This window comes from Ranitomeya variabilis, chromosome 4 (assembly GCF_051348905.1).
Source record: "Ranitomeya variabilis isolate aRanVar5 chromosome 4, aRanVar5.hap1, whole genome shotgun sequence".
In the NCBI taxonomy this organism is placed as follows: Eukaryota; Metazoa; Chordata; class Amphibia; order Anura; family Dendrobatidae; genus Ranitomeya; species Ranitomeya variabilis.
In genome coordinates, this window is record NC_135235.1 from 629,161,962 (window position 1) to 629,188,448 (window position 26,487).

At 45.3% G+C, this 26,487-nt stretch overlaps 1 protein-coding gene across 1 annotated transcript in view; it reads right to left on the reverse strand.

Moving 5' to 3' along the window:
* LOC143768138 (uncharacterized) overlaps positions 1-26,487 on the reverse strand; it is a 164,675-nt gene that overhangs the window by 115,560 nt on the left and 22,628 nt on the right. Inside the window, exons 9-13 of the mRNA XM_077256825.1 lie at positions 5,619-5,653; positions 5,023-5,190; positions 4,816-4,939; positions 4,638-4,732; positions 4,227-4,317 (exon numbers count right to left, since the gene is read on the reverse strand). Coding sequence (XP_077112940.1) covers positions 4,227-4,317; positions 4,638-4,732; positions 4,816-4,939; positions 5,023-5,190; positions 5,619-5,653 — 513 coding nt within the window. The remainder of the gene's footprint in view (positions 1-4,226; positions 4,318-4,637; positions 4,733-4,815; positions 4,940-5,022; positions 5,191-5,618; positions 5,654-26,487) is intronic.

Below are 26,487 nucleotides of genomic sequence, written 5' to 3' on the forward strand. Positions count from 1 at the left end.
GACACAGGGGGCAGAGATGCTGGACACAGGGGGCAGAGATGCTGGACACAGGGGGCAGAGATGCTGGACACAGGGGCAGAGATGCTGGACACAGGGGGCAGTATGCTGGACAAGGGGGCAGTATGCTGGACAAGGGAGCAGTATGCTGGACACAGGGGGCAGAATGCTGGACAAAGGGGCAGAGATGCTGGAAACAGGGGGCAGAGATGCTGGACACAGGGGGCAGAGATGCTGGACACGGGGCAGAGATGCTGGACACAGGGGGCAGAGATGCTGGACACAGGGGGCAGAGATGCTGGACACAGGGGCAGAGATGCTGGACACGGGGCAGTATGCTGGACAAGGGAGCAGTATGCTGGACACAGGGGCAGAATGCTGGACAAAGGGGCAGAGATGCTGGACACAGGGGGCAGAGATGCTGGACACAGGGGGCAGAGATGCTGGACACAGGGGGCAGAGATGCTGGACACAGGGGGCAGAGATGCTGGACACGGGGCAGAGATGCTGGACACAGGGGGCAGAGATGCTGGACACAGGGGCAGAGATGCTGGACACAGGGGGCAGAGATGCTGGACACAGGGGCAGAGATGCTGGACACGGGGCAGTATGCTGGACAAGGGAGCAGTATGCTGGACAAAGGGGCAGAGATGCTGGACAAAGGGGCAGAGATGCTGGACACAGGGGCAGAGATGCTGGACACAGGGGCAGTATGCTGGACAAGGGAGCAGTATGCTGGACACGGGGCAGAATGCTGGACAAAGGGGCAGAGATGCTGGACACAGGGGGCAGAGATGCTGGACACAGGGGGCAGAGATGCTGGACACAGGGGGCAGAGATGCTGGACACAGGGGGCAGAGATGCTGGACACAGGGGGCAGAGATGCTGGACACGGGGCAGTATGCTGGACAAGGGAGCAGTATGCTGGACACAGGGGGCAGAATACTGGACAAAGGGGCAGAGATGCTGGACACAGGGGGCAGAGATGCTGGACACAGGGGGCAGAGATGCTGGACACAGGAGGCAGAGATGCTGGACACAGGGGCAGAGATGCTGGACACAGGGGGCAGTATGCTGGACAAGGGGGCAGTATGCTGGACACAGGGGGCAGAATGCTGGACAAAGGGGCAGAGATGCTGGACACGGGGCAGAGATGCTGGACACGGGGCAGAGATGCTGGACACAGGGGCAGAGATGCTGGACACAGGGGGCAGAGATGCTGGACACAGGGGGCAGAGATGCTGGACACAGGGGGCAGAGATGCTGGACACAGGGGCAGAGATGCTGGACAAGGGAGCAGTATGCTGGACAAGGGAGCAGTATGCTGGACACAGGGGGCAGAATGCTGGACAAAGGGGCAGAGATGCTGGACACGGGGCAGAGATGCTGGACACAGGGGGCAGAGATGCTGGACACAGGGGGCAGAGATGCTGGACACAGGGGGCAGAGATGCTGGACACAGGGGGCAGAGATGCTGGACACGGGGCAGAGATGCTGGACACAGGGGGCAGAGATGCTGGACACAGGGACAGAGATGCTGGACACGGGGCAGTATGCTGGACAAGGGAGCAGTATGCTGGACACAGGGGGCAGAATACTGGACAAAGGGGCAGAGATGCTGGACACGGGGCAGAGATGCTGGACACAGGGGGCAGAGATGCTGGACACGGGGCAGTATGCTGGACAAGGGGGCAGTATGCTGGACACAGGGGGCAGAATGCTGGACAAAGGGGCAGAGATGCTGGACACGGGGCAGAGATGCTGGACACGGGGCAGAGATGCTGGACACAGGGGCAGAGATGCTGGACACAGGGGGCAGAGATGCTGGACACAGGGGGCAGAGATGCTGGACACAGGGGGCAGAGATGCTGGACACAGGGGGCAGAGATGCTGGACACAGGGGGCAGAGATGCTGGACACAGGGGCAGAGATGCTGGACACAGGGGGCAGTATGCTGGACAAGGGGGCAGTATGCTGGACACAGGGGGCAGAATGCTGGACAAAGGGGCAGAGATGCTGGACACGGGGCAGAGATGCTGGACACGGGGCAGAGATGCTGGACACAGGGGCAGAGATGCTGGACACAGGGGGCAGAGATGCTGGACACAGGGGGCAGAGATGCTGGACACAGGGGGCAGAGATGCTGGACACAGGGGGCAGAGATGCTGGACACGGGGCAGTATGCTGGACAAGGGAGCAGTATGCTGGACACAGGGGGCAGAATGCTGGACACAGGGGGCAGAATGCTGGACACAGGGGCAGTATGCTGGACACAGGGGCAGTATGCTGGACACGGGCAGAGATGCTGGACACAGGGGCAGAGATGCTGGACACAGGGGCAGAGATGCTGGACACAGGGGCTATGAATGATGCTGGACACGGGCAGAATGGAGATATGGGGTATGATGAAAGACATGGGGGCATGACTGGAGACAGATGGGGAAGGATTGGAGACACTGGGGGCAGAATTAGAGACAGATTGTGCAGGATCATGGGGCAGGATGGATACGATGGAGACAGATGGGGCAGGATGGGGAGATCATATGGGGCAGGATGGATACTCATGAGGGCAGGATGGGAGAACATATGGCTGACGCCAGGAATGAGACACACGGGGGCCAGGATGGGGAATATTATTACCATAGGGACTAATTAAGGGATATTATTACTGCAGTGATGTATTTATTTTTTGAGGACACTGTTTTAAATGATGGGGCGGTCCTGTTACTGTGTAGAGTGACACTATGTCGCCTCTTTTTCTTTATGCGGTGTAATGTAGAAGTTGGGAAAAATTAAGTAATGTGTTCTACAAGCGGAGCTCGAGATAACTGTGTTATTTCCTGCAGAAACGAGTCCTGGCTGGAAGACATGATGGCGGTCTGTGCTGGATGAAAGATGAAGGACTTCACCTAGAGACGTCACTGGTAAGTCAGTGTTACCTATACACTGACACTATACACTGTATACTATATACAGAGGTCCTTTGTATAATTTCACTAGTGATCACTGTATTATCTGTACACAGACACTGCGTACTAAGTACAGATCTCCTGTGTATAATGGCACTTATGGTGATAGTGTGGTGCTTTTTTTTTATTACTGATCAGAATTGTAGTATTCAGTAACTATGTGGTGGTAATATGTGGTCTGGACATGGTGTTGCGGTATTTGTTCCTTGTATGTGATATTATTCGATCACTGTGGTGGTAATATGCGGTCTGGTCATGGTGTAGCGGTATTTGTCCCTTGTATGTGATATTATTCGATCACTGTGGTGGTAATATGTCATCTGGTCATGGTGTAGCGGTATTTGTTCTTTTTATGTGATATTATTGGTCATTTTAATAGGTTACAGCAGAGTAGGGCCTCACCAAAAGAGTCTACCGTGTTATGGTGGCGGCTTACAAAATCTTTTGGCCAAAACAAAAGCTGCTGGCTATATGTGTGATCTGGTGATGGGAACTGTTAGGGTACGTGTCCACGTTAAGTAAACGCTGCGTGTTTGACGCTGCGTGGGGCCACAGCGTCAAACACGCAGCGTCCAGATGTTCCAGCATAGTGAAGGGGATTTTATGAAATCCCGTCTCCACTATGCGTGGTAACACGCACCCGGCGGCCCTGCGACTCCGGACATGCGGCGCTTCTTTTAAGATCGCAGCATGTCCGTGTTCCTTGCGGCAGCTGCGCCGCCGCAAGCTATAACACAGGGCCCTATGTGTGGGGTGCGATGATCCCGGATGTGTGCAATGAACACATCCGGCATCATCGCGTCACAGTAGGGGGCGGGGCTTAGCGCCGAGCGGGTTTGCCGCTCCGACGCAACCGCCGGCCATCCTGAAGGTGGATACGTACCCTCAATGTGTGATTGGTGAGAAGTGGAGTTTTTCCAAGAGAGAGCGGTGGGACTGTGGACAGTTTGAGGGGTGGAGCGTGGAGGCGGGGCTGGGGTGGAGCCTGGGCGGAGTCTCAAGGGGGCCCCGAAAATTTTGCCAGTATGGGGCCCCGAAATTTCTAGTGGCAGCCCTGGGTACAATGACCACAATGTGGACAACTGGTGGCAGCCATGCTGGAACTGTCAATAGGAATACCCTATCATATTGTATTATTTACCTCTCATCGAAGAATCACGCCCATTAAAAACTTTGGACATTAAAAACTTTGTGTAACATAAAAAATACAAGACACACATACACTAGTCAGTGAATGAGAATTTAATGGTCACTACTCACCTGTGCAGTTATCTGAAGGAATATTTATTTTATACCGCTTATCACCTCTCACATATGTCTCTGTAGTATTAATATGGTTCATAGCTCTACTCTGAAAGAAATATTGTAGAAGTCACAGAAAGCAAAATTAGCATGATGACTAGAAATGACATGACAGCAGTACTTATCATACAGCTGCTGGTCTCCTCTATAAATCCAACATGTTGACTCCTAATTCTAACCAGCAGTTTCCATAACCAGAAAATAGTGATTATAATATAAATATCCAGACATCTCTTTTCTATAAGCAGCTTTATTCTGTCATCTCCATCTTTCTCATCAAACAATAGTGAAACATTTGATACTCAAGACTGAGCACAAGATGAAGGTCACATCATAGTGAAGACCTCATGACACCTTCTCTCCATCTACCTGATGATCCTGAAGAATATTGGGAATTTCTTCTGAACAGTCCCATGGAAGAAGACGGGGACATCTCTCTGGTGTTGTCCTCTTACTGGACAGAACTGGAGGAAACACATACAGGGACTGAATTCATTCTTTACATACAGATAATTATAAGCGGTGTGTATTTAGTCCTGTCTATTACCTGGTGATGTGAAGGGCTGGGGAACCTCCATCATGACGTCCTTGTACAGATCTTTGTGTCCTTCTAGATACTCCCACTCCTCCATGGAATAATAGACGGCGACATCCTGACACCTTATAGGAACCTGACACATACAATGACACCGTCATCCCCCCAATCCCTCCATAGCATTACTGTATAATGTCCCAGCATTCCCAGCAGTGTCACCTCTCCAGTCAGCAGCTCAATCATCTTGTAGGTGAGTTCTAGGATCTTCTGGTTATTGATGTCCTCATGTATCAGCAGGTGAGGTGGAGGCCCCGTGATTGGAGTCAGGGGTCTTCTCCATCCCTCAGACTCAGGTTCCTGACAACGATCACTAGAGGTCTTCTTCACTACTCTGTAATCCTGGTTATGGAGAGACACATTAATAAATCTCACTACAGACATTTCCAGAGTCCTCACCTCTCCAGTTCTGTCCATCCGTTATTCCCATAGATAAGAATGATGTAATGTGACGTCATCAGAATCTCTCACCTCTCCAGTAAGCCGGAAGAGGATCTCTAGGGTGAGGTGTATTATCTTCTCCACTATCTTGTCCCTGTCTCGAGCCATCCTTGGTGGTTCAATTAAGAAAATTCACTGCTTTTATACAGAAGATGTCCAGTGAGAGGATCGGATTCCGATATTGTAGTGATCTGAATAATAATAAAGAATACTTTTTATTTATATGGCGTCAACATATTCCTCAGCACCTATAATTCATAGTGAGCTTGTGCAAACAATATTAGATATTACAAAGTAACATATAGTTCAACACATACCAAGAAGAGTGAGGTCCTGCTCATAAGCTTACAATCTATGAAGAAATAGGGGGTAACACAAAAGGTAACACTAAAGTGCTTGTCTTGTAAGGTCCAGCCATCAACATAATATATAGGTATTGAAAAAACGGTGTATGAACTAGTCACCAGCCAATAATTGTGCATATACAGGTACACAGTGTTACTGAGTGCTTGGAAGAGAGAACAGGGGACACTTAGTTAAATTAATGAGGTGATAAACTAGTCTAAAGAAATGTCTTTTTAGGGCACGCTTGAAACTGTGAATACTGGTTATTAACCGGATTGTCTTGGGTAGTGCATTCTAGAAAACTGGTGCAGCAAGAGAGAAGTCCTAGAGTGGGAAGTTCGGATTATAGAGGACGGGAAGAAGATGCGCCTATGTAACATCATTAAGATCCCATGTGAAAAAAACTCCAAAGCTGTTACCGGTTTCACATGATCACTACATTCTGTCATCACCCCATTGCACCCGGTATAACACACAATCCAATTAGTCACATACAGAGATTTATCACAGAATGTCTCCAATCCAGCACCAAAAACACAGAAATCTAAAAGAAAAATCTAATTATGTCTCTTGGTATGGAGCAACACCAAAAAATCACCTAGACAGGCTCAGTACTGAATGTGTTAATGGTTCCCAGTAATGGGAAATTTCAACATACCTCCGAATGTAAAGCTATATGGCTCTTCTGTGCTTACAGGACCCGTGATGATGTCTCAGTCATGTGATCAGTCTCATGGTGGGGAGGAGTCAGGGGTCACATGATCAGGTGCCTCAGCGTGTGCAGGACTCTGCTGTGATGGCTGTAGCAGAGGGTTGTGTGTGTGTGACGTGTGTGTGTGTGTGTGTATGATGTGCGTATGGAGAGGTGCTACGTTTGTAAGGTGCATGATAAAAGCTGTGTCTTTGTATGAAGACTGTATATCAGAATTGTGAGTGACTTGCTATGTAATTATATCTCAAGTGATGAATTAACGTTCTAAATTGGCCAACTTTGCCAAATTTAGTCAGGAAATTTGCTTAGCAACAGATGTATTGACCATGATTCGAAAGTATTTCAAAGTGTCAGGAGGACACTGTTCGTAGCAGCCTGGCAGCTTTTAACCCCTTAACGAGCAGAGGTATTTTTGGTTTTGCGTTTTCGTTTTTCGCTCCCCTCCTTCCCAGAGCCATAACATTTTTATTTTTCCATCAATATGGCCATGTGAGGGCTTGTTTTTTGCGAGACGAGTTGTACTTTTGAACAACACCATTGGTTTTCACATATTGTGTACTGGAAAATGGGAACAAAAATTCCAAGTGCGGTGAAATTGCAAAAAAAGTGCAATTCTTCAGTTGTTTTTTTCTTTTTTACCATATTTACTAAATGCTAAAACTGACCTGCCATTATGATTCTCCAGGTCATTATGAGTTCATAGACACCACACATGTCTAGATTCTTTTTTATTTAAGTGGTGAACGAAAAATCCAAAATTTGTTAAAAAAAAAAAAAAAAAGGGCCATTTTCCGATACCCATTTTTTGTGATCTTGAGTTGGGTGGGGGCTTATTTTTTGTGCACCGAGCTGATGTTTTTACTGATACCATTTTAGTGCAGATATAATCACTCATTATTGCATTTTAATGCAATGTTGCGGAGACCAAAACAAATTCTCGGAGGTTCAAAGACGCCTAAGGAACTTGGGATTTTCATATTCCATGATGTGTCTGGCTCGTCTTCGATTGGTTGCTGTAAAAGAAACCCATTTTTTTCAGGTCCGGAAGAGGCCATGAAGTGGCTAGATCAACATGAAAGACAAATAGTTATGATGCCACCTGAAGCTGCTGAGTAGTTGAGAGTGGTGGAAGAAGAGTTCATGCTTACGACTTCATACAGTAGATATTCCTGATGGGCTAGCTACCAGACTTGAAGTTATTATAATGTTTTTTCTTTTCCCTCCTTACTACTTGATTTAGGTTGGTGTGGTACCATATACTGAAACATGCAGAGATAGATTTAATGGCAGGAAGTTTACCTGAGTTCTAACTGTGTAAATGTCTGCTTTCCTGCTGACTGCACTAGGAATATTCTCGCCTACTCTCTGGGCAAGAGAGGAAAACAATACGCCACTGTTTGGGGTGAGGGAGGGATTGGGAAGGGAGAGAGAAGGTTACTTGTTATGTTTGGGGGAGTAATCAAAGGATTAGTCCTTGAAGTATTGTCATATAGCAAAGGCACAATGTAATGGCATTCACAACAAGATCCTAAGTAGAATATATGATCCTAGCCATAATGTCTGGAACAATTGAGATTATAAGCTGGAATGTCAGGGGTCTTTCAGATGGGACAAAATGAGCAGCGATCCTTCAATATATTCAATCACAAAATCCCTCTATAATATGTTTGCAAGAAACACACCTCACAAAAGAGAGGCTTTGTACTATGAGGAGGAGATGGATGCAGGTGAGTTACCACTCCATCTTCTGTTCATATTCTATGGAAGTCTCTATAATGGCACACGCTTCTTTGCCATTTAACCTAATTAAAGTAGATATACTGTAGATGCAGAAGGATGTATATTTAAATGGTAAGATTTTTGATCCCGTAATATCCAACGTTTCCGCCTACATTCCACCTCCATATTCTGGTAAAGTTATGCAAAAAATATTAGCTTTATCTGCATCTGATCAAGGGACTCTGCTCTTGATTATTGGGTATGTTAACAACATTATGCACTCCCATTGGCATAAAAGGAAATGTGACCCCATTAGAAAAGAAGGGAACATAACACCTTTTGGTTCCTTCGTTAAAAAGGTTGCGCTGGTAGATTTATGGAGAAATAGATTTCCTCATACCTATCAATACTCGTGTTATTCAACAACACATAACTCCTTGTCACGTATAGATTTGGTGCTGGAGAATAAGGCTATAGATCGCCTGGTGGGAGATATTCAATACTTGCCGAGAGTTATCTCAGATCACAGTCCTCTTCAGGTTTCACTCAAATTGGGCACAAACTCCCCTAGGCTCTGGAAATTAAATCAGTTCTGGCTACAAATCATAAATTTAGAAAAAGTGGCCGTAGACCTCAAAGAGTTTTTCCAAATTAATAATGGAACAGCATGTATTCCAACGATCTGGGTGTCTATGAAGGCCTACCTGAGAAGGATATTTATTAGAGAAATAACTAGGAGCAAAATGAAAACTAAAACAGCAGATCAGGGAGTATATCAAGAACTCAGACAGGCTGAAGTTAACGTTACAGATGATCCTACAACTGAGGATCAAAGTAGGCTTAAAACAGCCCAGTCCCTGGCTACACGGACGTTATTTCAAAAAGCTGAGAGGAAAAGAGCCTTTCAGGGAATCACCTTTTCTGAGGAAGATGAACGAGTAGGGCACTTACTATCTCTTGTTACTGCAGGGATTCGTCACATATTTATAAGCTTCGCTCTCAAAATGAGGACTGGGCAGAGTCTACAGGAGAAATTCTGGAGGTTCTGGTTTCATTTTATGAGACACTATACTCTTCAAAGGTTAGACATCCGGAAGGAGAAATTTCAAATTTTGTAGAAATGGTCAGGTTGCCCACATTGTCTGATGATTTGAGAAGAGCTCTGGACGGTCCCCTGTCACTGGAGGAACTAGAAAATTCTCTGTCTTCTATGCCGGTTGGTAAAGCTCAGGAGTAGATGGCCTCCCTGCAGGGGTGTATAAACGTCTTAGCAAGGTATTACTACTAAATTTGTTACAGCTATACAACCAATCTCTTGCAGCGGGTTAGTTTCCACCATGCATAAGAGAGGCAATTATTACTATTATCCCTAAAAAAGGCAAAGATCCTCAGCTTCCTGAGTCATATAGACCTATTTCTCTATTGACGGTAGATATTATTTTTATTTATTTATATAGCACTGTTCTGCCAATTCATGGGCAGCAAGATAAATTCATAGTGTAGTACCAGTTACAACCCTTAGAGGTAATTCGTTATCCATTTATCCTGTTTCTATATACATGAGTATTTTCTGCTTTAAGTGAGCAGTGTGTTCTGGTTAGAACCGCCCCTTCAGCTCTTTGCCATGATAATTGAACTTCTGTGTTGTACTGTGACTCTGCAGCCTCTATAATGTCCCAGTTACTGATGTAATTGTACCCTGTATCATGCTGTTGTTTGTGTGATGTGCCAGTTCTGATACACTATTTCTTTGTAGTTTTTACCAATACCATCCTCTACGATTGTCATCCATTATCATCCATTATTATCCGTTATCGTTCACATTATCATCTCAATAAATATAGGCTTAAGAATCCAATCTGTTTACTGAGAAGTGTATGAAGGGTTTAACTGTATGCTGGAATCCACACAGCATCATACGTGGAGGAAGGCAGAACAAGCACCATTGATTCAATGGTGATGTACATGAGAAGGGGTTACATACAAATTGCAGATATCACTTACAGTAAACAAACTAACAATCACAGACTGATAAAGAGGTGCAAGGACCCTGCTCTTGCAGGCGTACATTCTACAGGATGGTGGGGAAGGAGACAGTAGGTTGGGGGGTTGCAGCAGCTCCAGTGTTGGTGAGGCAGTAGCTCCAGTAGTAGTGAGGAGGCAGTAGGGTCATTGCAGGCTGTAAGCTTTCCTGAAGAGGTGCTTTTCAAGTTCCGTCTGAAGGATCTGAATGTGGTTGATAGTCAGACGTGTTGGGGCAAAGAATTCCAGAGGATGGGGGATATTCGGGAGAAGTCTAAGAGGCGGTTGAGTGAGGAGCAAATAAGTGTGGAGGGGAGAAGGAGGTCTTGGGAGGACCGGGGATTACGTGAGAGATGATATCGGAGATTAGTTCAGAGATCTATGGAGGAGACAGGTTATAGATGGCCTTGTAGGTCAGTATTAGTAATTTGAAATGGATACGTTGAGGGAATGGAAGCCAGTGAATAGATTTGCAGAGGGGAGCAGCGGAGGAGTAGCGAGGAGAGAGATGCATTAGTCGGGCGGCAGAGTTAAGGATGGACTGGAGAAGTGCGAGAGTGTTAGCAGGGAGGCCACAGAAAAGGATGTTGCAGTAGTCGAGACGGGAGATGATGAGGGCATGCACAAGCATTTTAGTAGATTAACGGTTGAGGAAAGGACGGATTCTGGAAATATTTTTGAGCTGGAGGTGGAAAGAGCTTGATTGTGTGGTTTGAAGGACAGGGCAGAGTCAAGAGTTACTCTGAGGCAGCGGACTACCGGTACGGGGGAAAGCGTGATGTCATTAATTATGATAGATAGGTCAGGTAAGGAAGATCTATGAGATGGTGGAAAGATGATGAGTTCAGACTTGTCCACATTGAGTTTGAGGAAGCGAGAGGCGAAGAAGGAGGATATGGCTGATAGACACTCTGGGATTCTGGACAGCACAGAGGTGATGTCTGGGCCAGAGAGGTAGATCTGCGTGTCATCAGCATAAAGGTGGTACTGGAAGCCATGGGACTTTATGAGTTGCCCCAGTCCAAGTGTATAGATTGAGAAGAGTAGAGGTCCTAAAATAGAGCCTTGGAGGACTCCAACAGAGAGAGGGTGGGATGAGGAGGTAGTATCAAAATATTGGCTAAAATGTTGACTAATAGGTTGTTAGGGATTATGTCTAAAGTGATACAGACCAAACCTAGTTTTATGGCCAAAAAATATACAGCAATCAATTTGCGCCACCTCTTTCTGAATATGCAGCTTCCAGCGGATAACATTGGGCATAGAGTGGTGGTTCGGACCCACGTTTATATCATGGGTACAGTTGCTATTCTCCTCTCCTACAGCTATAATCAAAGCAAACGGTGAGCTGTCTCAAAGCTTATTAGCAGATTATATAGAGGCACAAGACAGGGGTGTCATCTGTCCCCATTATTGTTTGCCATTGCTATAGAACCCCTAGCGGCAGTAGTAAGGAATTCTTCTGAAGTTAGAGGATTTCAATATGGAACTATAGAAGAGAAGATCGCATTATATGCGGATTACCTTCTGCTATTTCTGAGAGACTATGGTAGATCCCTGAATAATGTAATGGATATATTTAAACAGTTTGGGCAGTTGTCAGGTCTATTAGCTGGGATAATTCTGTACTATTCCCCTTTGATGGCCCAGTAGACCATTCAGATATTCAGCATACCCAAATAGAGGTGGTTTCCCAGTTCAAATACTTGGAGTTGTAATATGGTCCCCTCTTAGAGATTATGAAAAATAAAATCTACTGCCTCTTCTAGAGAAAATTAAGTTCAAAATAACGGCATGGTGTTGTAAACTCCAACTCTCTGTGGTGGGCAGGTTAAATCTTATTAAGATGGTGTTGATCTCTCAGATTTTATATATTCTACATAATGCTCCCACTTGATTCCCGCTATCTAGATTCCATAAGATAAACACACTTTTCAGAGATTTGATCAAGCGTAAAGGGCAGTCCAGAATAAGACTAGAAACTTTGAAGACCAAAAGACGACGGTGGCCTGGCACTGCCCAATGCATGGTTATATTTTCTGGCGGCTCAATGCCAACATATGAAGGACTGGAAAGAAAGTGACACGGGCAGTTCGGTCTGTAAAATTATTCAAAATACTATGGGACAAGGGCCCCTTGTGGAAAGTTTAGAGGCAAGAAAATTTGGGGGTCTCATTGTACCTTGCATTCGACTTAATTGACAAGGTTTGGCTTAAAATCAAACACATAAGAGAGGTCGATCACTTATCAATGTACACACCTGTATGGAGTAATGATTTACTCTGAGAATTTGCCAAACTAACTGAGTTCGGGAACTGGAAGAGTATGGGTTTACAGTACATTCACCAGGTGGTTGGCAATGAGGGGCTTAAATCCTTTGACTGTCTGCAAAAAGAGTTCCATCTACCTCATAGTTGCTTCTTTCAATACTTTCAATTCAAACACTTCTATAGAGCCCAATGTAAAGTGAAAGATGTTAAAACTCAGAGAGATGTGGTATTGGACATTATTTGCTCAGAGGGGGCCACGGAGAGGGTAATATCCAGTGTCTATAATGACCTTCTCTTTATCTTCCTTAAGAAATTCCCTCGGTTAGACAGAAATGGGAGACGCAAATTAGTGTTATCACAGATGATGAGTGGGCTTCGGTGCTGGAATACATACCCAGTCTTTCGCTTAGTGAGCCCAAACGATTCTCGCAGCTCTATGTCATTCACAGAGTATACAGATCATCTAGAAATGATGTTTAAAATAGGTCTTAGAAATTATTCTGGATGCCCGAGGTGCGCCCAACAGGATGCAGGAATATTGCGCATGTTATGGTCATGACTGTGTCTGCACTCATATTGGGGAGCAGTTTTGGGCCATATAGAATAAGCCTATGGGTGCGCGGTGACTAGCAATCCTTTCACCTGCATACTGGGATATGTAGATGAACTGTGTACTGTTGAGACTGGGAAACTTGCCACAGCACAATTACTATACATGGCTAGAAAACTGATTGCTAAAACCAGATTTTTGCAACTTCCCCGACAGACAGAGAGTTTATTAATCAAGTTGAGTCCCTCATATTTTTGGAAAAAGGGATATGCCTCAAAAGGGATAGAAGTAAATATTTGGATAAATTATGGGGTCCGTGGCTTGGAGGTAACCAGTAATCAGCCTCGATAGCATCTTGATGGATGTGTATCAGTTGCTATAGAATCACTACACATTGCGTTTACAAATGTCAATCGGCTGTGTGGGTTTCGACTTGGCTAGCATTGACCGGCCTGATTTATTCTGTTTTGTTTGGTCATATAGCTAAGGTATGGTATTCTGAATAACAAATATTTGGGGGGAAGTGTTCAGGGTATGGGGGAGGGGGTATACATCTTTGATTGAGACTGTTATTTGTGTATGTGTAACTGTTATAAAATTAATAAAAAATTAATTGATGAAATAACAATAAAATATTGGACTTACCCTTGAGCACCACATTTAACCTTAACCCCTTCATCTCCCAAGCCTATTTTCACCTTCATAACCAGGACAAATTTTACAATTCTGACCAGTGTCACTTTATTTGGTAATAACTCTGGAACGCTTCAAGGGATCCCACTGATTCTGAGATTATTTTTTTCGTGACCCTGGAGTTCTCATGAGTGGAACTGACTCCACCGTACACAGGGGATACAAGAGGTCATTAGTGCCAGGATTCTCATTGCTTCTCTGGAGCAGTGACTTCCTGTAAATTGGTGGATTCTTTCCATCGTAGTGATTTGCTTCTCTTCTGGTAAAAAAGATGTCTTAGTTGGGAGTCTAGAAGAACCCCTTGCACTTTTCCTGCTTGGGCACTGGGACTACAGCTCTGATCTTTAGGAGATCCTGGACATCTGACCACATGGGGGAAATGGCTGAGTGAAGGCAGGAGTTTGTTATGATGAACCTCGCTGGGGGCAGATGGGTAAACTCTATTTTGTAACTGAAGATGACTATACCCAAAATCCACTGATTTCCTGAGATCTCATGCCAGCCTCCAGGAACTGCCGTAGCCATCCCCCCACTCTCATGGCTTCACTTTCTACCTGAGCTAAAAATGAATTCCTTACGATGAGCGAATATAATCGTTACTCGAGATTTCTCGAGCACGCTCGGGTGTCCTCCAAGTATTTTTTATTGCTCGGAGATTTAGTTTTCATCGCTGCAGCTGAATGATTTACATCTGTTAGCCAGTATAAGTACATGTGGGGGTTGCCTGGTTGCTAGGGAATCCCCACATGTAGTCAAGCTGGCTAAGAGATGTAAATCATTCAGCTGAGGTGAGGAAAACTAAATCTCCAAGCACTAAAAAATACTCGGAGGTCACCCGAGCTTGCTAGAGAAATCTTGAGTAACGAGTATATTCGCTCATCACTAGTCCTTACCCCTACCTCCCTTGGGGTAGCTCCATCTGCCCGTTTTTTCCTTCTCCTTGTAGTCTGACCTCTGGCTAGGTTGGGGCCTAAGAAAGGGCTGATATTTCTTTGGTTTCTCCTCAGGGAACTCTTTCTTTTTGTCTGATGTCTTTTTCAGAATATTGTCTAGAACAGGCCCCAACTTTATTGCCTGAAAAGAAAATGGAACACGGTTTGTTTTTCATCTGTGCGTCCCCTGACTATGTCTTTAGCCAGATAGCCCTCTGGATGGCACTGGATAAAAACCCATTCCTGGCTGCAAATCATACAGATTCTGCTGATGCGTCAGCCATGAATCCGGTCGCCAGCTTCAAGAGGGGAAGGGATTTCAGGGTGTACCTGGGGGTCTTAGACCTCAAGTGTTATTCCAAGTCGTCCACCCATAAATGCATACACCAAGCCACCAGGGTTGCCCCAATGTTAGCCCAAATTATGGCTACATAGGCCCATTCCTCAATAGTCGTTGAGCGAATGTGGCTGTTGACTCTAGGAAGACTCTATTTTTCTGGGATCGTAACCCTCCAAACATCTCATCTTGTACGGAGAGGGGTTTTAGGGCTTCCTCCACCTGCATGATATTTCTTACTGCACGGAGATCATTTATGTCCTCGGAGGAAAAAATATATATTTTCCCTCCCTCTGGTGGGTAAGTAATTACCTCCCCTTCTTCCTTATCGGATTCATCCGACATTATATCCTATTCAGAAGACACTTCTATTTCCCTTGGTCTTTTGCGGAAAACACTCTGGGATTCGGGCTGTGAGGTATGGCCTGAACCAGCCCAGACATCAAAGCCTGGACGTTTTCTCTGATTATGGACCTCATGTCCAACAGCAAAAAAGTCTGCTCTTCTCTAATAATTTTTGAAGTGCAGAGTTCACATAGGTGCTTCTGCCAGGTGTCCGGTATTTTTATGTTACAGATAGCACATCTTCTACCCTTCCCTGACTTCTGGCTATCCCTTTAAGGAGTTGCCAAGGCATGTGTTCCCCACTAGAATACACAGAGTAGATGCCATGTGTTTCTATGTTTGGGGTAAGGGCTTAGAGTGGGTTTCTTTTACATGCTTACTCACGTGCTCCTGTGCTCTGTTCCAAGCAAATCTCAGTTTTTGCAGAATTATCTATGTCCTAAGCATACAGTAGGGCAGCCTACATACATTTCAGGACCCTATTTATACGATACCATCCAGACTCAATGTCCTCACTGGATCCGATCCTCCTTCCTGCATTCCACTGTGGAACGCACGCTGGCCGTGACCCGGAATTCCTCTGCCCAGCCCACAGCGATTACATCACCAGAAGCGTGCCTGCAGAGTTTCAGCATGTCAGATAGTGATGGGCAGTCCGGCTCTTTTTGGTGATCCGGCTCTCATGGCTCCGCTCACCAAAAAGAGCCGGCTCTTTCGGCTCACGAATCGGCTCTTTTTAGATCCCTATTGACTATGTTTTCGGGCGTCCGAAACTCCGCCCACCCACCGCAGAACTCCGCCCACTTCTCAGCAGCCAATTAAATTGAAGAGTGGGCGGGGTTTTGCTCAGGTGGGCGGAGTTACGCCTCCCGAAGTCAGGGATTTTACGCCCAGTGAGAGCCATTCAGGAATTTTAGTGGCTCTCACTGGTGTGCCGGCTCCCATCGTTCACAGCAGGGAGCCGGCTCTTTGTGTCGGCTCGTTCACGAACGACACATCACTAATGTCAGAGGCAGAGGCCGGCCGAGAACCTCCAGGCAGGAGGAAGCGGCTCACAGCTCAGGAGTAGCGCTCACCGAGGTAGGCTGAGGGACCCCCATCGGAGGGTGTCGGCTGCAAAGTACTTGACAGCGGGAACGGAGAGGCTGGGCCCCGCCGATGCACGCTGGTCTGCTCGGTAGAGCCAGGGATAGGAGCTTCCTTTCGTCCTTCCTATCCACTGAGGGGTGGAAATGGGAGGGTCATTTTAACCCCTCATTGTTTCCTGTCCCAGTGTGGATAAGGACGTCCTCCACTGTGCTTTTAGGATTGATGACCTGGAAATGCACAATACAATTTAGTGTGCAATTTCTCCTGCGTACGCCGATACCCCATATGTGGAGGAAAACTACTGTTTGGGAGCACGGCAGAGCTTGGAAGGGAGCGCCATTTGACCTTTTGAACGCAAAATTTACTGGAATCACAAAGGGCCTAAATAATGTTAATCCCCCACAAGTGACCCTATTTTGGAAACTAGACTGCTCAAGGAATGTATCTAGATGTGTGGTGACCAACTTGAACCCCAGTTGCTTTATAGAAGTTTAGAAATTTTTGCTTCAAAAATGTTCTTTTAGCCCCAAAGTTAGTATTTTCACGAGGGTAACAAGAGAAAATTAACTGTTCAATTTGTTGTGCAATTTCTCAAAGCATGCCGTTACCCAATATGTAAAGGAAAACTACTGTTTGAGAGCATGGCAGGGCTCTGAAAGGAAGCAGCACCATTTGATTTTTTTTTTAACACAAAATTTCCTAGAATCATTAGCGGACATCATGCCGTATTTGGAGAGCCCTTGATGTGCCTAAGCAGTGAAACTCCCCCACAAGTGACACCATTTTGGAAATTATCTCGTCATTTGGTGAAGACACCACTCCTGACAGTGAGAATCGAGTGTCAGAAGTCTAAATCGCTGAACACTCAGCGGCAATTGTAGGCGCACAGAGCCTGAACGCACAAAATTGCCAGGACATATCCATACGTCCAAGGTCGGGAAGTCCTTCCCATCTAAGGTTGTGAAGGTGTTAAAAAGTAATCATTGTTTAAATGCTTATTTAATGAATAGTGCATATGAAAATAATCAACTTTGTAATATATCTTATCAGAAAAATTAGCTTTTTTTCTGCGAAAATTGATCAGTCATTTTAAAAAATCTCAACTTCTGAGATAAAATCTATATTCAGTGTTGACAGACTTTCCCATTTTACCATTACTAAGATAGGAAATGACAGTTGCTATAGATAAGATTATATCTATATCAATGGGGGGTGAGGAGAGACAAACTCTGCCTTTAGCTTAGTTTATGGTCAGGGTACACTGCGTCAGCGCCCATTTCCACTGGTCAGCTACACCTGCTGCCGCTCTGGCAGTGATGCAGCAGCGCTTGCAAGTGCCAGCTCATGGACTAGTGTGTGATGTGACCACACTCTGGAACTCCACACTACATGTGTTGGCAAGGCTTTGTGAGCAGTAGAGGGCAGTAGTTGAATACCAGCTACATCATGCCTGTTAGTATTCCAGTCATTCTTTGCACATAACTGATGAGTGGGCATGGACGTCTGACATCTGTGAGGTTCTACAAAACTTTGAGGAATAAAATAAAAATAGTGAGCATTGATGATGATTTATTCAGAGTATCCATCTTGTGTTTCTATTTACTCAAATGCTCGCTACTCACAATTAAAAGACGAAGCTTTGCATGTGGACCAGGTGTAGATGGAGGAAGAAAGGGTGATACTGCCCAGCCCAGCTTCATCTAATTTTCTCATCTCAGATTAGGTGATAATGAGGAATAGGAGCAACATGAGATGGACAGTCATCCTCCTGGTGTGGACAGTGAAGTCTTTCCTGTTGGGAGTCTGGCACACATGGCTGACTTTATGTCTCACTACCTTTCCCGTGACCCTTGCGTTGTACGCATTTTAGCCAACACTTATTACTGGTTGTTCACCCTTCTCGATCCACGACACAACGGGAAATTTCTATCTCTTCCTCCTGTGGCAGAGAAGGCTAGTAAAATAAAACGGTGCAATACCAAAGGGCCCTACCAGCTTGGCTGACCAAGAAGAAAAATCTGTTCCATTTTTAGTCATGTCAGGTAAAGGTTTTGCTATGACCAAAATGTACTTAATGAACTTCAGAGAAAAATTTCCAAAGCCAATAAATCTCTGTAACATTTTCAGGTTACTCCGTTGAACCCATTCAAGGACTGCTTACAACTTAAAGAGGTCCATCTGAAACACCGATGCAGAAACCAAATGTGCTAAGAACTGAACCTGCTGCACTTCAAATTTAAAGTTTTCCAGTTTAGCAAATAAATGGTCGTCACATAGAAGTTGAAAAATCTGTGTGACATGCTCAAAATGCGCCCCCTGAGTACGCAAGTAAATCAATATGTCATCCAGATAAATTACCATAAATCTACTCACCAGAGAGGAAAAAAATGTAATTTACAACATTTTTAAAAACTGCTGGAGCATTGGTTACCCCGAACGGCATCATTAAGTTTTTAAAATGACCTTCAGACGTATTGAATGCATTCTTTTATTCGTCACCTTGATGAACGTGCATAAGGTTATGTGCCCCTCTCAAGTCAAGTTTGGAAAGCCATTAACTCCAGAAAATTGATTAAAATGGTCAGGTATAGGAGGCAGAAAACAGAGAATTTATTAATCTCTCTAAAATCCAAGCACGGATGCAACCCTCCATCCTTTAAAAAAAAACAAAACAGCCAAACAATAAACTACGGCGACTGGAGAGGTGAATAGCGTTATAGGACTCTTAGACAAAGTCATATAACAGAGTTTGGGTGCACGACAGAGCTCAGAAAGGAAGGAGCCATTTGACTTTTTGAATGCAAAATTTGCTGGCACAATTGGCGGACATCATGTCGCGTTCGGAGAGCTCCTGATTTATCTAAACAGTGAAAATGCCCCACAAGTGACACCATTTTGGAAACTAGACCCCTCAGGGAACTGATATAAATGTGTGGTGACCATATTGATCCCTCAGGTCCTTCACAGAAGTTTATAACGTTGAGCCGTAAAAATAAAGAAAACAAATTTTTACCCTTCGCCATGACAGCACCCACTGGAGAGATAGGGATCCGCCCCAAGGAACAGGAAACCTACAGAGACATAAAAGGGGGCGGTCCCCCTCTCCTCCTCAGTTTAGATTTCCTGTTCCCAGGGGACAGGATCTCTGGATTCTCTGAGAAAACTACAGAAGATCATACCTGGGCTAGGAGCATCCGCCTGTGCGGTTTCTGCGGGAACGGCAGGGGATGCAGTCCAGAAGCAGCGTCGGGGGAGACTCCGTTAGACGGCTCCCCCCTCGTCTGTCCGGCATGTGGGATGGCTGGGTCCGGAAAGACGCCGCCCGATTCCACAGAGCAACGCTGCAGAGGTGCGGCCTTGAAGAGGCTCCAGATGCGGGCCAGCAGGTAAAGGGTCCGGGATCTGCAGCACAGCTGCAGCGGCAGCCGGTACACCGCTCCATAGCGCAGGCTGGGATAAGATGGCGGCCGCACATGCGTGGAGCGGTGTAAGAATCCCCATACTGACCCGGAGGTATGGGAACACTTCCGGGTCACTCACACAGCGGTGAGGGAAAGCGCGGTTTCGCGCATGCGCAGTACACCGCTGTGGAGAAAAAAAAAAAATGACCGGATCTTGGCCTATATAAAGGGGGAAGTTGCAAACGCACAGGCGATGCAACATGTCGTCCCCAGGCAAAACAGTGGACCCAGCAGGTGAGCCAGCCAGCAAAAGGTCCTCAGTTGCCAGCCACAGGAGCGAGACCAAGGATTCAAGATCCAGAAAGTCGCAACCTCCTATTTCGGTACCGTACAGCTTCACTGGGTGAGTGTAAATTCCCCTCTGCCTATAAAGCTGACACTCTTTTCCACAAATGTCTTCTTCTCCCAGGCCAAAAGGAGGCAAAAATCTAAGCACAAACAGGGTGCGTTATGTGACGAGCCTCTCCCAGACTCCCACCCCAAAAAACTCTGCAATCAATGTATAGCGGAAACAATGCAGAGTCCATCTATGTCGGTCACAGATATACGGGCCATAATTAGAGAGGAATTACAGGCCATCTCACAAGCCAGTACCCCCCCTAAAAGATCCGGGAAAGAAAAGGCTATACCCAGCTCTGAGTCCGAGGAGGAAGGCGTTATCCACTCAGACTCCTCGCAGGCGTCATCCTCTTCCTCGACACAATCGGACATTGAGGGTCGAGCTTGTTTTCCCCTTGATGGGGTGGACAACCTAGTAAAATCCATCAGGAATACTATAGGTTGTGAGGATGCAAAAGACGACCAAACTGCACAAGACATCATGTTTGCAGGGTTGGCAGAGAGGAAGAGAAGAGCATTCCCAGTAATTCCTGCGGTTAAGGCACTGATAAAGAGGGAGTGGGAGAAACAGGACCAGAGAGGTTTTCTCCCGTCAGCCTCCAAAAGGAAGTACCCCTTTAATGATGAGGAGTTAATTTCATGGACTAAAATTCCTAAGGTGGACGCTGCAGTCGCCTCCACCTCAAAACAGTCAGCTCTACCAGTAGAGGATGCGGGCCTACTTTCTGATCCTCTAGATCGGAAGGCAGAATAGTCACTAAAACGATCATGGGAAGCTTCCACGGGCATTTTTAAACCATCAATTGCCAGCACATGCACTGCTAGATCCATGCTTGTTTGGATTGATCAGCTGGATCAACAGATCGAACAGGGGGTCTCCAGACAAAAATTGCGGGATGCGATACCACTAATTAGAGGTGCAGCAGCATTCATGGCCGATGCTTCAGCTGACTCTCTTCACCTTGCAGCAAGATCAGCGGGTCTGATTAATAATGCCAGACGTGCGTTATGGATGAAGAGCTGGAAGGGGGATACGCAGTCAAAGGCTAAGATTTGTGCTATTCCGTGTGAGGGTGAGTTTTTGTTTGGGAAAGCATTAGACGAGATCCTCAAAAAAGCGAAAGAGAGGAAAAAAGCCTTCCCTGACCCCTCAATTCCTTTCTATAGGAAGACCTTTAGGAAGAGGCCGTTCGGGAAAAGAACACAAAATGAAAGATCGTCACGATGGGCCACAAGAGAGGGAAAACAGGGTGGCACTATGTTTAAAGGCCCCCCCTTCCGTAGAGACAATAAGTTCTGAAACACCAGACACCCCAGTAGGGGGTAGGTTAAAATTTTTCTTTCCCCAATGGCGAAAAATCACGTCAAGTTCCTGGGTGCTAAATATTATTAAGGAAGGAATGAAGATAGAATTCCTCCAAATTCCCCATGATTCTTTTATTTTAACAGCCCTTTCCTCACCAGTGCATCAGAAGGCCCTTGAACTGGAAATTAGAAGTCTCATAGTTAAAAATGTTTTAGTTAGGGTGCCAAAGGGACAAGAGGGTAGAGGGTTCTACTCTCTGTTATTTTTAATCCCTAAACCCGATGGTTCATTTCGAACAATTATAAATCTTAGAAAACTCAATACGTTTATTAAAAATTATACGTTTAAAATGGAGTCTATTAGATCGGCCATTAAGCTCCTTTTTCCGAATTGTAAAATGGGGGGCATTGATTTAAAAGATGCCTACTACCATCTCCCTATCCATAGCAGGTATCAAAAATACTTAAGAGTGGCAGTAACTCTTGAGGGGGAGATTCATCATTTCCAGTATACAGCCATGCCCTTTGGTCTCTCCACGGCACCCAGGATCTTCACGAAGGTAATGTTAGAAGTAATGGCCTACCTTCGCCAGAGAGACACATTAATCATTCCCTACTTAGATGATTTTTTAGTTGTAGGAGATTCGTCCCTTCAGTGTGCGGAACGATTAGCTGACACTGACTCGTCCTTAGAAAGCCTCGGCTGGATCGTCAACTATAAAAAATCCAGACTCATCCCACTTTCTCTTCAGACATTTTTAGGATTCAATCTAGATTCCATAAAACAAAAATGTCTACTTCCCCAAGAAAAAATATCTCTTATAGAGGGTAAAGTAGTGGCGGCCATTCACAAACCTCAAATGTCACTAAGAGCAGGAATGTCCTTGCTAGGATCCCTCTCCTCCTGTACTCCAGCCGTTCAGTGGGCACAACTTCATACCCGAACATTGCAACATCAGATACTTCGGGAACAGAGAAAATTTCTGGGGCACCTTGAATCAAAAATAACTTTATCCGAGAAAGTCTTATCCTCCTTAGAGTGGTGGCTAGATGAAAACAACCTAGCGGGGGGTGTCCCTTGGGTAATATCACCATCCCACACGATAACTACGGACGCTAGTCCCCACGGGTGGGGCGCACACATGGGAGATAGATTCTGCCAGGGAACCTGGGATAAGAATGAGGATTTATATTCATCAAACCTGAAAGAATTGAATGCGGTAAACTATGCACTGCGTCAATTTCTCCCACAGCTACGAGGAAGCCACGTCAGAATCTGTTCAGACAACACTACGACAGTGGCGTATTTAAACAAACAAGGCGGCACAAGATCAGACGCTCTAATGTCTTCCGCAAACAGTACCTTAATCCTGGCCGAAAAGCATCTGTTGTCCCTCTCGGCAGTCCACATCAAAGGAGAGGACAATCAACAAGCGGACTTTCTAAGTCGACACACTCTTCATCAAGGAGAATGGTGTCTCAATCCTCACATTTTCCACAAAATAACGTTGTTATGGGGCAAGCCCCAAATAGACCTGTTCGCTACAGAACAAAACAAACAAGTCCAGAAATTCGCATCTCGGTCCCGTGCAGATCACCCGGACATTCTAGATGCTCTTCAAACACCCTGGCAATTCAAACTAGCGTATGCTTTCCCTCCGATAATTCTGCTCCCACAAGTAATACGGAAGATCAGGGAAGAGCAGGCCAGGATAATACTGATAGCACCATTCTGGCCCAAGAGACCATGGTTCTCGTGCCTGCGGTCAATGTCGGTGACGGATCCTTGGGTCCTTCCCTCAATCCCAAACCTTCTCTCTCAGGGACCTTTCTTCCACCCTCAGGTGGACAGCCTCCACCTGACGGCCTGGAATTTGAAAGGCAGATATTAAATTCCAGGTGGTTTTCAAAAGGCCTAATTGATACACTCCTGCTTAGCAGGAAACCATCTACAACAAAAATTTACACCAAAATATGGAAGAAGTTTCTTCAGTTCCATACTAGTTCAAACCCCTCTGAAGTCCCAATAAAATCTATACTAGAATTTCTACAGAAAGGGAAAGAGTTAGGTCTGTCAGTTAACACACTAAAGGTCCAGGTGTCCACTCTGGGTGCCCTCTATGGCCATAATATTGCTGGTAATAAATGGGTATCCCGCTTCATCACGGCCTGTGAACGAGTTACTCCTGTCCACATACCTAGGGTAGCTCCTTGGGATCTAAATCTAGTCTTAGACTCTCTGACAGAATCTCCGTTTGAGCCTATAGACACAGCATCTTTAAAACACTTGTCGCTAAAAACAGCCTTCTTAGTAGCCTTAACATCGGCTAGAAGAGTCAGCGACATTCAAGCCTTGTCGATAGATCAACCTTACCTTCTCACATTTCATGACAGACTAATCTTAAAACCGGACCCCTTATACCTTCCTAAGGTAGCAGGGAAGTTCCACAGGTCACAAGAGATACATCTTCCTACTTTCTTTAAAGACCCCTCTACTCCTGAAGAACAAAAATTTCATACTCTAGACGTCAGGAGAGTAGTTTTGCAATATATTGAGAAAACTAGTAGTTGGAGGCAGAGTAGGGCTCTGTTCATATCCTTCCAGGGCAAAAAGAAAGGATATGGAGTCACAAGAGCGACATTATCCAGGTGGATAAGAGACGCTATCCGGTTGGCCTATTCCATGAAAAACGAAGAACCTCCGGAGGGTATCAAAGCACATTCCACCAGAGCCATGGCTTCTTCCTGGGCTGAAAAAGGGAACGTGCCAATCGAGGATATATGTAAGGCTGCAACTTGGTTGGCTCCTTCCACTTTCTATAATCACTACAGGCTTGACCTGTCTTCAGACTCTGACCTACACTTTGGCAGGACTATCCTCAGCACGGTGGTCCCCCCCTAGGTGTTGGTCTCTGGAAATCTCTCCAGTGGGTGCTGTCATAGCGAAGGGTAAATAGCCGGATTACTTACGGTAATGCTCTTTTAATGAGTCCATGACAGCACCCAGTCACATCCCTCCCTAATAAAAGCCAATGTAATTACTTCTATGAAGTTTATGTTCTGATGATACATTGTAATGGTTGACTAACACTGGCGGTCCTCCGGGTACTCTGAAATTAAACTGAGGAGGAGAGGGGGACCGCCCCCTTTTATGTCTCTGTAGGTTTCCTGTTCCTTGGGGCGGATCCCTATCTCTCCAGTGGGTGCTGTCATGGACTCATTAAAAGAGCATTACCGTAAGTAATCCGGCTATTCCCCACAAATGTTTTTAGCACAAAATATTGCATTTTCATAAGGGTAACAGGAGAAATTGCACCATACAATTTGTTGTTCAATTTTTCCTGAGTACGCCAATACCCCATATGGTAGTAAGGAAAACTGGGAAAGAAAGAGTGCATAATAGGGTTTTAAATGTTAAAACAATACAGAAACCAACATGGATCTGCTCACCTGGTGGTATTGCAACAAAGCAACATGTATCAAATGCATATATCAGCTGCTGCAGTACATAAGTCCAAAGGACTTAGAGAAAGAACATATCCGGGTGAACATATCCTAGGTTTTTGTCCTAATGAAGAGGTCCTGCGTTGACCTTCGAAACGCGATGACTTTGTAAACCTGTTAAAATAAAGTTATCAAGGAAAATATACGTTGAATATAATTATCAGCAGTGCATCAAGTGACACTTCACCCAGATATGTTCTGATACCCCATGTGAGGGTGAAAACCAATGTATGGGCGCATGGCAGAGCTCGGAAGGGAAGGAGCGCCATTTGACTTTTTGAATGTAAAATTTCCTAGAATCATTAGCAGACATAATGTTCCATTTGCAGAGCCCCTAATATGCCAAAACAGTGGAAACCCCCCACAAGTGTAGTTTTTGGAAACTAGACCCCCTCAAGGAATGTATTTAGATGCGTGGTGAGCACCTTGAACCCCCAGGTGCTTCACAGAAGTTTATAACGTTGAGACGTAAAAATAATAAAATCATTTTTTCCTCACATAAATGTTGGCTTAGCCCCAAGTTTTTAATTTTCTAAGGGCTAATAGGATTTTTTTTTTTTTTAAAAACAAACTGAGGTCCATTTTTTCCTGAGTATGCCAATACCTTACATGTAATCAGGAACTATTTTTCAGGCACAGTGCAAAGCTCAGAAGGCAAGGAGCTTCTGATTTTACTGTTATGGTTTGCAGATGCCATGACCCACTGCGAAAGCCCATAAGGTGCTAAAACAGCAGAACCACCTATAAGTGACCCCATTTTACAAACTACAATTCTGAATGAATTCATCTAGGGGTACAGTGATCATACTGACACCATGGGTGTGTCACAGAATTTTAAACCACATGGCAGTGAAGAAAAAATAACTACATTTTTAATATGAAAATTTAGTTTTAGCCCCAGATTTTACATTTTCAAATAAGAAGTGGGTAAAAATGACACCAAAATTTGTCCCACAATTTTTACTGAATCTGGCAATACCCCATATGTTCCTGTACAGTACTACTTAGCCATACGGAGAGACTCGAGAGGAACGGAGCGCTATTTGCCTCCTGGAGCGCAGATTTTCCTAGAACAGTTTGTGGACTCCATATATAGAGCCCCTAATTGCTAGAACAGCAGAATCCCCCAAGTGACCCCATTTGGGAAACTATACCCATTGGATAATTTATCTACAGGTTGTAGCATGGCTAAAGGGTGTCTAATCGACGGGAGATATGTGTCACATAGATGGCTTACCGCTGTGATGTAACCATAGCTGTCAGTATGTATGTCAGGACCTGTGGTGAGGTCACAACCACATGTCTGATCATGTGATGGGTTCTGGGTGTGGTTACACCTATTAAAGAAAGCCTAATGCTAGCCTCCAGTGGGAGTGTGGGAATCTGTCATGGTGGACAGAGATCCCTGTGTCCAGGCGGGACACTACAGACAGGAGTCTGTATGTGTGGAGGAGAAAGCCTCCACAGGACTGAGCCTGAAGGACTGGACATTTGTATTTTCCTTTCCTGAGCCAAAGGCTATTTCTTTTCTGTTTTGCTGTATGGTTTATGGTGCAAATAAAT